At 35.3% G+C, this 13550-nt stretch overlaps 1 protein-coding gene across 1 annotated transcript in view; it reads right to left on the bottom strand.

Annotated features, from left to right (window-relative positions):
- Nucleotides 1–571: 571 nt before the first annotated feature.
- ca10a (carbonic anhydrase Xa) overlaps nt 572–13550 on the bottom strand; it is a 388601-nt gene continuing 375622 nt past the window's right edge. Inside the window, exons 8-9 of the mRNA XM_049464652.1 lie at nt 6210–6384; nt 572–1477 (exon numbers count right to left, since the gene is read on the bottom strand). Coding sequence (XP_049320609.1) covers nt 1455–1477; nt 6210–6384 — 198 coding nt within the window. The 3' untranslated portion in view covers nt 572–1454. The remainder of the gene's footprint in view (nt 1478–6209; nt 6385–13550) is intronic.

The following is a 13550-nucleotide window of genomic DNA, read 5'->3' on the forward strand; positions in this document are numbered from 1 at the left end:
GAGAGAAATAGAGAGAAAGAGATAGAGAAAAAGAGAGAGGTAGTATTAGAAAAAAAGGAAAAAAGAGGGAGTAAGAGAGAGAACGAGAGAGGTAGCACAAGAAAGAAAGAGAGAAATAGAGAGATAGAAAGTGAGTGAGAGGGAGAGGTAGCATAAAAAACAGAGGAGGAGAGAGAGAAAGAGAGAGAGAGAGAGGTAGAGTGAGAAAGAGGGGAAAAAAGAGAGAAGGAAGAGAGATAAAAAAAACTCTTAAATATTATTTGAACAATTTCAGCTGCAGCTCAATTAAACCAAGGTTTTTTTAGGCTGAACTCAAATTAAGATGTAAAAAAAGAAGTAAAAGTGAGTAAAAACGAACTAAAATTAAAAATCATGAATTGCTAACGAGACGCAAAAACTAAGGAAAAGGAACAATTAAGAGAACGTTTTGTTAAATAAACTACACTGAAAGAACTTAACTCAAAAGCACTGAGTAGTCAGAATCAGTAATCAGGCTGAAATGAATGAGATAATTATTAGATCATTAATAGATAATTAATAGATGATTAATAGATGATTAATTACAAATACAGACTTTCCAAACACATTTATTGGGCCGATAACATTAAACAAACACAGTGTATGACCATTGTAAACAATAAAACAGAAAAAAGGCATCAGCTCTGCTCCAGAAATTCAGAAAGTGCGCCAAGCGTAAAATATTCAACTTTTTTAAATTTATTTTTCCCTCTGATATATTTTTTAAATGTTTATTTGTATCTTTACATATTAATCTTCAGCATGAGTAATTCTATTTACAAGCCAGGACCCTCTTCGTCTCACAGGTAACGCACGCACATTCTTCTTCTTTAACGTGATTTTGGTCTGGAGGGCGACGCGACAGGGCTGACGCTCCGCGGTGTCCACGCCGTCGCGCCCCGTCGCGCCCCGGACGCGTGACAGACAATGAGGTTATGAGTCAGGGATGCTTTCGGTTCGTTCTGGTTTCTCGTCGTCCGTTCCGTTAGAATGCTCGGAATAAGGTATCCGTATATACAAACGCTAAAAAGTCATCTTTAGTTCCGTCTGGTGAAGCGACTATGAAATAAATGTTTCAAATTTTCGATGTTTTTACTCTTTTTTTTGTTTGTTTTCCACCAAAAAAAGGTAAGTATCAAAACATTTGTATATTAGTATATTAGTACTTCACTGGGTTTGAGTTTGTGTGATGCTGTATGAAACAGAGTCTCTTTGCTGGACAGGGCAAAGTCTCTTCTCGCTGAGGTTTTTCTTTTTTTTATTTTCTTCTTTTTCTTTTATGTTTTATTTTTCTTTACAATGTCTTGACATGACTTTTTCTGGCAGGACAAATGTGATGCAGTCTTGAGTCCGTTCTGGTCCTCTGAGGTTCCGTCGTTCTCCGTTCGTTTCCTTTTCGTGTCTCGGGCTGATCGGTCTTCTCCATGAAACGGGGTCTATTTCAAGAGCCACTCGTTCACTGAAGAGGAGAGAAAAAGAACATTATCACCATCAAAAACACCGTTTCTTTAATTTTACCACATTAAAAACCTCTGGAATATAATCAAGAGGAAGATGGATGATCACAAACCATCAAACCACCAAACTGAACTGCTTGAATTTTTACACCAGGAGTAAAGCAGCATAAAGTTATCCAAAAGCAGTGTGTAAGACTGGTGGAGGAGAACATGATGCCAAGATGCATGAAAAAGAACTGTGATTAAAAACAAAGCAGGGTTATTCCACCAAATATTGATTTCTGAACTCTTAAAACTTTATGAATATGAACTTGTTTTCTTTGTATTATTTGAGGTCTGAAAGCTCTGCATCTTTTTTGTTATTTCAGCCATTTCTCATTTTCTGTAAATAAATGCTCTAAATGAGAATATTTTTATTTGGAATTTGGGAGAAATGTTGTCTGTAGTTTATAGAATAAAACAATAATGTTCATTTTACTCAAATATATTTATATACCTATAAATAGCAAGAGCTGTTTAGACATAGCTGTAGTATTATCTGTGTGATTACAGGTGTATCTCCAAAAAATAAGATTATCATTGAAAAGTTACTTTATTTCAGTAATTCAGTTCAAAATGTGAAACTCATATATTATATAGATGTATCACACAGAGAGTGATCTATTTTAAGTGTTTTTTTCTTTTATTGTTGATTATTGATTATAAGAAAACCCAAAGATCAGCGTCTCAGAAAATTAGAATATTATATATAAGACCGAGTGGTACTTTTGCTGAGCAGTGTGGGCAGTGTGCCAAATTATAATATCTATCTATCTATCTATCTATCTATCTATCTATCTATCTATCTATCTATCTATCTATCTATCTATCTATCTATCCATCCATCCATCCATCCATCCATCCATCCATCCATCCATCCATCCATCCATCCATCCATCCATCCATCCATCCATCCATCTATCTAGATGGAGGCCATGCAGTTACCTCGTGTTTACTCCTGCCCCTCCCCGCACACTTCTCAGGCAGCACCAGGCTGTCACTCACACAGACACAGATACAGCGCTGTGTATCTACTTCTTGTGTCAAGAATCAAAACATAAAAACAAGTCTAAGTTATAAAACGCGTATTAACATAATTAATACTTTTATTTTATCTAAAGCTCAATTTTTACCTTGTATTTTTCCACCAACAAAAAATGTTTCCAAAGAATAAATAAAAAAATGCTGCTTATTTGTAGGGGGTTCTTACAGAGAAATTGCAAAAAAAGGTTTGCGTGCAATAAATTTAGAATTAAAAATAAAAATATCCATGCGTAAAATAATTGCGAGTGCTATCTATAGACAGGTAGACTGGATAGGCGATATAAAAAATTAGAAATTAAAAAAAGGGCCTTCTCGAAACAGTTTACCATATTATAAATTGATCTATTCTGACTTCACAAATAAGTTTAAAGGACGAATCTGTATGGTGATCTATGTCTTTTTAATGAATGTTACAATTACTCTTAATTTAAAAATTGTAAAATATGGAATTTTTACAGAAAACCTCTCAGATTCTGCCTGTGGAAGACTCGATGTGCTATTACTACAGACAATTGTAATATTTCCAGTGCATCTGTTTATAAACAAATTATAACTGAACTAAAAAAAGAAGGACGCTTGACTTTAACAAAAATGAACAAAAATGGACAAATGCAATTTTTTACTTTTTTTTTTAAGTTTTATTTAACTCTGTCTCTTGCTTTGGATAAGACGGTGTATGTGATTAATTGATTGTATGTAACTCAATAAAAAAAGCGAATAAAGTATAAATTAAAGAATCAAAAAATCGCGATGACGATGCTTAAACGATATATATCATGCAGCCCCTGCAACGCACACGTTCTACACGTTCTAGACATTTTTAGACGTAGAGTCTGAACTGACGACTGCAGCTGATCCGTGTTCGTACGTTTGTTCACACTCAGTCTGAATTGAATTAAAGTGAAAGAACTCACGCTCACTGTGCTACATCTGCTTCCAACACACTGAACATCACCTCCAGCTAAACATCTCGCATTTATTTAGCCCACAGACATCTCATTGTGTTAGTTTTACAAAATAATACATTCCCTGCGTCTCAGTTGCGTAACCTCATTTGCATCACCGCGTCTAATTAGAACTACTTTCCATTTCCTTCACTGTCGAGATATTAATATCTTTAAACAACAAGCGCAATTAAAGAGCAAATCTGTCTGTTTACTCTCAGGGGCGGAAGGTTCGACCTCTCCAACCAAACACAATTAGAGTTTCATCAAAGAGCGAGAGCAAACTGACGACAGAGGAATCCTGTGATCAGAGAACAATACACAATAGCAGCTACTGTCGGTACCCGGCGTATTACTCCAGGGCTAAAACACGATTTTCATTTCCTGTTGCTGAAGGTATTCTGACGCCAGTGGGAGGATAAATAGACTGAAGACGAGCTGCACGGAGGAGAAGGGCTCTCCAGGCGAACCGGTACATTACTGCCATCTCTCAAACCTCAAGCTAGCTCTGTAAAAACCATGAACAATGAACGGATCCTGTTTTAGAGCAGATTAGCATTCTGCACGTGTTCTGCTGGAGAGCACGTCATAAAAACACCTAAACTGTGTCTTATATACAAATATTAAACCCAGAATGATTTGTCTGTTCACAGATTTTAAATATGAACAGACAAACATGTACAGTATGCTTTTATAGATGAGTTCTTACTCTACTGATATTGAAAATGTTAAGTGTCAAATATTTACTAAAGTTTCTCAGGGAGATTCTGGGGTAATTTTCTCTTTTATGGGTTTTTTTTTATCCTCTGTGATTTTATTCCCGTCCAGAACGATCATGTTCATGTTTTTCTCAGATGTCCTCTGAAAAAAATTACAGGATTACTGTCCACTGCTGCGCAACCGTGCCACGGTTTCCACGGAGATTCACGTAAAAAAAAACACAACAGTGAGTGGAAGTGGAGGAGCTACTGAACGCAACTTATGTCATGTATCCGAGAAAAAGCCTTAAAACTCACTGGTCCTCCTGTTTTTTTAATTGCAGTCCGGATGCAGGAGTTTTATCAATTAAGTGTAGAAGTGTAAGTTTTTTACAGACGTCCCCCTAAAAAATAATCCCGTCTGGATAGGGCTTAAGGCTAGAGATTTAAAGGGAAATAAAGATAAAGTATGTGAAACTTTTGGATTTCATGCTTTTTTCGCATGGATGTGTCATAAAATGTGATCTGATCTTCATCCAAGTTGATGGTATTGACAAATATAATGTGCCAAAAAAATTATAAAACACAAAAAGTATGTGATTTCGCAGGTCTTTGATGAACACACTCATTTAAAAAACTTAAATAAACCCTTGGAATCAATAACTGGTTGACCCTCCTTCACTGTGGATCAGAATTTTAGCTCCTTAGCCCACATTAGCTCTGTAATACTCGATGGATGCATCACGTCAATCCTAAGCATCTGACATCTGTGCTCTGATTGGCTACTCCAAAAGCCAGATTTAGTTTTTTGTTCTTTAACCATTCTGTTGTGGATTTGCTCCGGTAACTTGGGTCATTGTCCTGTTGCATAACCCAAACTGCTAAAGAGTCTCAGCTGGCATACAGACATGTCTACTTTTATTATTGTGTAGAATATTTTGATATACTTGAAAATTCATCTTTCCCTTAATGGTTGTGAGCTCTTACTTCTTTCTGGAGCTGTGTATTACATATAACCAAAAAATATCAGATTTGGGCTGCTGAATCTAAACCTGAATCTTTATAATAGAGTCCTTATACTATAGATATACAGCTCTGGAATAAAATGAAAAGAGCACTTCAGTTTCTGAATCAGTTTCTCTGATTTTGCTATTTATAGGTTTATGTTTGAGTAAAATGAACATTGTTGTTTTATTCTATAAACTACAGACAACATTTCTCCCAAATTACAAATAAAAATATTCTCATTTAGAGCATTTATTTACAGAAAATGAGAAATGTCTGAAATAACAAAAAGATGCAGAGCTTTCAAAATTCAGACTTCAAATAATGCAAAAAAGAAAAAAAAGGTTATGTTAATAAAGTTTTAAGAGTTCAGAAATAATCAATATTTGGTGGAATAATCCTGGTTTTTAATCATAGTTTTTTTTTCATGCATCTTGGCATCATGTTCTCCTCCACCAGTCTTACACACTGCTTTTGGATAACTTTATGCTGCTTTACTCCTGGTGTAAAAATTCAAGCAGTTCAGCTTAGTTTGATGGCTTGTGATCATCCATCTTCCTCTTAAAGGAAGGATTTAAATTTGGTAAAATCAAAGAAACTCATCATTTTTAAGTGCTTTGTTTGTTTTTTATTCCACTTCCCCTTTTTTTCTTCTTTCCCCCCTTTTCTTTCTTTCTTTTTTTCCCTTTTACTCTTGTAATATATTTTACTCTTTGCATAATATACTTTGCTTTATACACTGTGTTTACTGATATCTATGCTGTTTAACCAACGTTTCATAATTTTAACCGAATTTCAAAACCCAAAAATCTAATTACAAATAAAATAATAATAAAATAAAATAATTCACTATAAAATTCATATAAAATTTAGTATGTAATCTCGAGTAATGTTTTCTTTATTGTTTTTATGTTGGGGTGGGCAGCGGGGAGCCCGGCTGTCGGCGTGGCTAATGGGTATGCAAATGAGCCAAAAAACCCTGAAAAAGCTCTGGAGGAACTTACCTCGGTACTGCAGTTTCTGGGCCCGGTTGTTGGGGCAGTCCTTCCCCTGCATGCTGAAGTTGATGTTGGTTCGGATGCAGCGGTTGTTGAGGGGCTGAACCGGACGCACGTTATCACTCATACTGAGGAAGATCTGCGACGGCTGGTTCTGACTGAGCAAACGCATGGAGTGCATCTACCAGAACAATAACACAGATATAATAAATATATATAGCCAGTCATGTAGTTTTATTGTCAATACTAAATATGTACAGGACATACGGAGAGTTAAAATTAAGTTACTCTCCTTCCCAAAAATTACAGCAAGTACAGAAAATAAGATTATTAATAAAAGAAATTGAAAAACTATATTTAAAATACAACAAGGACACAAATACACATACATGAGACAAGAGACAATAGTGCAATAGTGATGGGGGGTGAAAATAAGATATATAATTTAAAAGAATGGGAGACACTATATGTCCAATACAACAAGGACACAGATAGACACACGTGAGACAAGAGACAATAGTGCAATAGTGATGGGGGGTGAAAGTAAGATATATAATAGAAAAGAATGGGAGACACTATATTTAAAATACAATTAGGACACAGTAGACATACATGAGACAGAAGACAATAGTGCAATAGTGATGGAGGGGGCGGTGATTAAGATGGGATGACAGTACAAGTATAAATAGAACCTTTATAAAAGAGTAGTGCAAATATAGTGCTTTAAAAGCTTAAGGCTGGTAAAGTGAATGAGTGCGTAAAGTACTTAAAGTTCACAGTTTTTTGGGGAGTTATAATGAGTAATGCAGTGCGAGTACCGTATTTTTCGGACTATAAGGCGCACTTAAAAACTTTTAATTTTCACAAAAATTGACAGTGCGTCTTATAATACGGTGCGCCTTTTGTATGGATTTTACTCGTCAGGTTGTAAGGAGCAGTAAACACACACTCCGTGCAGCGTTATACAGAGTTTCAGTGCTATACAGAGTCCAGAGCCGTGCAGCTCCGAGGCTGGAGCAGCAATAGCATTAGCTAGCTTATTCACTGTTCAGAGATCAGTATTATCTAAATTATCTAAAGTAAACACACACTCCGTGCAGAGCCGTGCAGCTCCGTGGCTGGAGCAGCAATAGCATTAGCTAGATGCTAACCGCTAAGCTAGCTAACTTTTTCACTGTTCAGAGATCAGTATTATCTAAATTTAGTACTTTTAATACTGCTGGAGCAGTATTATTAGAGTTAGATGCTAATCGCTAAGCGTTCCCTGTTCAGAGGTGAGTTATCGGCCTGTAAGTCTGTGCTGCTTTGCCTGGCTAGCATTAGCTAGATGCTAAGCGCTAACTCTCTCAGAGGTGAGTTTTATCAGCCTGTAATCTGCTTGTTTACCGTGTTAAAACAAGCTACGGGGGACGAATCGCTAGCTAATATCTCACTGTCTTACCAGAACACGCAGGATTACTCAGTGTAACGCTGTCGTTTAAGTTTGGGTTAACTTTACTAGTTTAGGGGACTAGCTAGCGTGCTAGCGGATAGCTATGCTAACGCTGGTGCAGCAAGCCTTAGTGGAAATCTGGAAATCTAAGCTTACTGTAAATAAACTGAAGCACGTTACTCACCCAAATAAACAGTTTTCAGGAGAGGAATCTGTGTAGATTAATATCCAGCACTCGTTTGACTTTGAAAGAGCTAACAGTTAGATTTGTATACTGAGACGCTCCACCGGCAAGACACCCCCCCCCCCGCCATGGCGCCACCCCTGTTCACTTTGATATAGGCACCCTTTCTAGTGTCACTTAATGCGCCTTATAATGCGATGCGCCCTATGTATGGAAAAATAGCAGAAAATAGGCGTTCTTTGATGGTGCGTCTTATAATACGGTGCGCCTTATAGTCCGAAAAATACGGTATATCAGTAATTGGGTGTGTAGTGCAGGTCAGTTTTGAAAAGTCATAAATCAATCAAACATAACATATAATATCTCAGAAAATGAGAATAATATATGACCTATTGGTACTTCTGCCACACAGTGTGGGCAGTGTGCCAACCCTGGTGAAAAAATATAATAATAATTGTACTTAAAACATATTGAGAAATATAAGTCTAAGTATGCTGTAAATATACTAATAGATTTATTTACTCAATTAAAATGATAAAATATTAAAAGTACATAATATTATGCTTTCATCAAATGTTTGAAAGTAAACTTTGATCATGTTTTTAAAATAGTGCAATATAGTGTATTAAAAATATACTACTAGTTTAATGTAATTCAATATACTTCTAAAATACATATATATATATATATATAAAATATACTTTTGTACATTTTTAGCAAAGTATGTTAAAAACAGCTGTTACAGTAGTTCACTTAAAGTACAATGTATCATGTAACTTTTTAGAAAGTAAATTAAATTACTACATTGGTGAATTGTTTAAAAATATATTTAGGTATTACATTAATATAACAGTTAAAACGTTTTTCAATGCTCTGTAATTATAAATAGGAAAATATAAATATAAGCAAATTATAGTATTAAATAACACATTTAAATGTCAAATAAAAAATGTAAAGTAAATTTTCAACGCGCTAAAAATTAAAGTACAGTATATTAAAAATATTTATAATATGCTATTTACAAATGACAGGAACATATAAGAGCATATGTTTATTTACTAATGTAAATAGATCACATATATTTAACATAAATTCTTTTTATTCTACATTCAACTTTTCTAATATACCTGGTGTATAATAATAATAATAATAATAATAATAATAATAATAATAATAATAATAATAATAATAATAATAATAATAATAATAATAATAATAATAAATAGTGATACAGTTGTAATACTCTAATAATTAAATGTATTATAATTTTACTGTAAGAACATTTAAAACATGGCGTTACATACATGAAGTAGTTTAAATGTTTAAATGTTACTTAAGTATATTTAAAATAGTTCAATTTTAGTACAGTTAAGTACACTTAGCAGATTTCATTTTCCAGCAGGAAATACTCAAGCTGCTCTGGATTTACTAGTTTTTTTTCATCATAGAAGAAATAAGGCTAAATCTTCTTTTTGTATAAAGATGTTAACATTGATAGCATCATTTAATTAGTTTAAATCTAAAAACGTAGCTATAAATACTGCAGTATATATATATATATATATATATTTCCTATTCCCATCATGTTCTGTTGATTATTTCCAGGTTTAAGTATAGATATGAAAAATGAGTTAATTTTGGGAGAAGGGCTTTAGCCTGAACTCCTCCTCCTCCTCTATTTTGCATGACCTATAAATCCTCTCCTCTCCTCTTCACTTCTGAGATGATCAGCTTCACACCCACCACCATCCCTTCTTTCATCACTTCTAATTTAAGTGATTTTGGGAGGCTATAAACTGCCCAGAATTCCTGCTCAAATATTCTCCCCGTGCCAGAGGTTCCAGAGAGAAATCCGCAATATGGACTTGGTGTAGTAGTGAAACATGACGACATGAAACATGAAATATATATATATATATATATATATATATAAGGGACATTTCAGGATTTTGGTACATTTCCTGTCTCACCACTTAAATTTCAAATGTACGTATCCAAAATATCTAAATGACTATTTTCTGTGAGAAATGTACTTGATATAAGACAAACTGTAAAATATGGTGTAAAAATAAGCTCCTTAGATATTATTCAAAAGACCGAATACCTTTGGACCACCTCAAAAAATGGCCGTTTTCTCTTGTCCCACTCATTGGGTGACCAACTCCTTTGGCAAATTTAACAATTAAAATAAGCTGTAAATAAACGACTTCCTCTTGTATATTGTTGATCTGCATCTCATTTACTTATGAAAACAACTTCTTTGGTCTACATTGTTTTGCATGTTACAGTTTTTATGCTATTAAGTCGTGTCCCACAACATGCGCTCAACCCTGTTACCATAATGGATTTTACCTGCAGAGAAAGAGTTAAAAATATTACTGTCTACTGGCACAAAGGAAGTGACATCACAAGGACATTTTCTGCCCACATGGCAAAACCAAGAGTAAGTGCTCTAACAAGTTTCAAGTTTTTTTTTCCAGTAGTTTTTGAAAATGTTTGTCCAGGTTGTGTGTGTCACTCAGTGAACTCAACCCTGTTACTCATATTGTAAGACTAATAATGAGTAGAGTCTAAATTTACTTTATATACTTATATAACCATGTTTGTCCTTGATCTTGTATACATAGCTAAATTTTACAGTTAGCATCTGTTTCTGGGGTAAACCACAACTTAGCCTAGATTTACAACCCTGTTACTCACAACCCTGTTACTGCAAGTTACCAAATATATTGCATAATCTAATTTTAAAAATTTGATACCTGAGCTTGACGAATCAAACTTTTTGATAGTCTATTACCTGTATTTAATAAATATATGACTAAAAATTATCAAATTGAAGATCAAATTGGAATGTCCCATATATATATATATATATATATATATATATATATATATATATACAGTGAGTCCAAGAAGTATTTGATCCCTTGCTGATTTTCTTTGTTTGCCCACTAATAAAGACACTATCCTTCTGCACTTTTAATGGTAGATATATTCTAACATGGAGAGACAGAATATCAAGACAAAAATCCAGAATATAATTTTAAAGAATATATTTTAATTAATTTGCATTTCAATGAGGAAAATAAGTATTTGATCCCTCTTGCCAAACACACTCAATACTTAGTGGCAAAGCCTTTGTTTGCAAGCACAGCGGTGAGACGTTTGTTGTAGTTAACCACAAGTTTAGCACACACACCAGGGGGAATTTTGGCCCACTCTTCTTTGCAGATCCTCTCTAAATCATGAAGGTTGGTGGGCTGTTGCTTGGCAACTCTGACCTTCAGCTCCCTCCATAGATTTTCGATCGGATTGAGGTCTGGCGACTGGCTGGGCCACTCCATGACCTTAATGTGATTTTTTTTTAGCCAATCCTTTGTTGCCTTTGCTGTATGTTTAGGGTCGTTATCATGTTGGAAGACCCAACCACGGCCCATTTTCAGATCCCTGGCAGAGGGGAGGAGGTTGTCCCTCAGGATTGTGCGGTACATGGCTCCATCCATCTTCCCAGTGATGCGGTGAAGTAGCCCTGTACCCTTGGCAGAGAAACACCCCCAAAACATTATGCTTCCACCTCCATGCTTGACGGTGGGCACAGTGTTCTTGGGGTCATAGGCAGCATTTTTCTTCCTCCACACATGGCGGGTGGAGTTGAGGCCAAAAAGTTCAATTTTGGTCTCGTCTGACCACAAAACCTTCTCCCAATAACTTGGTTCATCTTTCAAATGATCATTGGCATACTTGAGGCGCGCCTCCACATGTGCTCTCTTCAGCAGGGGTACCTTTCGGGCACTGCAGGATGTGAATCCATTGTTGCGCAAAGTGTTGCCAATTGTTTCCTTGCAAACTGTGGTCCCAGCTGCCTTCAGGTCATTTGCTAACTCCTGCCGAGTGGTTGCAGGACGATTTCTGACCGTTCTCAGCATCATTGCCACCCCACGAGGCGAAATCTTCTTTGGAGCACCGGGCCGAGGTCTGTTGACTGTCATGTTATACTCTTTAAACTTTCTGATAATTGCACCAATAGTTGTTACTTTCACATCCAACACCTTACTAATCTTTTTGTAGCCCATTCCAGCTTTGTGAAGGTCAACAATTCTGACTCTGAGGTCCTGTGACAGCTCTTTGGTTTTACCCATGTTGGAGACTTGAAATCTGTGTGATCTGTCTGATTCTGTGGACAGGTGTTTTTCACACAAGTGATTAGTGAGAACAGGTGGCTTCAGGTCAGGTAACAAGTTGATTGGGAGTGTCTAACTGGTCTGTAAAAGCCAGAACTGCTAATGAATACTAAGGGATCAAATACTTATTTCACTCCATGAAATACAAATCAATTAATATATATTCCTTAGATTTATTTTCTGGATTTTCTTTTTAATATTCTGTCTCTCCATGTAAGAATACATCTACCATTAAAAGTATAGAATGATCATGTCTTTATTAGTGGGCCAACGAAGAAAATCAGCAAGGGATCAAATACTTCTTGGACTCACTGTATATATATATATATTTTTTTTTTATTGTGTTATATTTTTCCTTACATCTACAGTGCAAAACCATGTGTCTATAGTGTAAATTATTATGTACTGTATATTGTTTAAGTTACAATATTTTTCGCACTATATAGCGCATCGAGTTATAAGGCGCATTGTGCAACACTAGTAAGGAACAGGGGTGTCACCATGTTTTTCGTCTAATTCAGCAGGTCTGGATGCTGGGTGGCAGTGGGTTAGGTTAAATAAGTTAAGTAAAGCTAAGATAAGTAAAGAAAACTGTAATTCTGTAAAAAAAAACACTTTCTTTTAAAGTTAAACGAGTGCTGGATGTTAATCTACACAGATTTCTTTCCTGAAAACTGTTTATTTGGTGAGTAAAGTGATTCCATTTGTGTACAATAAGCTTAAATTCCCAAATTTCTCCAGCACTAAGGCTGGAGCATTTAGCATTAGCCGCTAACTGCTAGCACCCATCAGCGCTACACTGAGAAATCCTGAGTGTTCGGGTAAGCCAAGGTGTTATTAGCTAGTGGTTTGTTTCATGTAGCTTTAGGTTTGAACACGGTAAACATGCAGGCTACAGTCCGATATACTGACCTCGGAATGGTGAAAAAGCTAGCGCTTAGCACAGTTAGCGGCTAATGCTAATGCTGCTCCAGTAGTGCTAGCCAGGGTTAGCAGCAGGTTACAGGCTGATAATACTCACCTCTGAACTGTGTAAAAGCTGGCGCTTAGCGAAGTTAGCAGCTAATGCTAATGCTAATGCTAATACTGCTCCATTCTCTGTGTTGGATAACTACATTTTATTATGCATTATAAGCTGTGTTTATAACATGTTATACGTCAATACCAAAAAAACTCAAAAGTCCCAGCTTGTACAATTATGCATTATGACTAAAAAAGCTTCCAACTTATGAACACACCCTAAATAATGATCTAAATATTATTATGTTTTGTGAATTATACTTGTCTCAAATATAAAATTAGTTATAGTCACTTATTGTACCGTATATTATAACAGGTCTTTGTGTGCTCTGAGTAAAGTGACTTTTGAGACTAGATTATTAATTATAGATTTATAATATTTTGACATACATATTATAAACACAGCTAAACAAAAACAAAAACATATCTTTTTGATTTGAATAAAATTTATGTCAAAAAGTAAAAAAAAATAAATTGAGGAGATGCATTGATTTTTCTTTTTATTATTATGATTTATGGTGCCTTTAAGT

Source organism: Astyanax mexicanus, chromosome 15 (assembly GCF_023375975.1).
Source record: "Astyanax mexicanus isolate ESR-SI-001 chromosome 15, AstMex3_surface, whole genome shotgun sequence".
NCBI lineage: Eukaryota > Metazoa > Chordata > Actinopteri > Characiformes > Acestrorhamphidae > Astyanax > Astyanax mexicanus.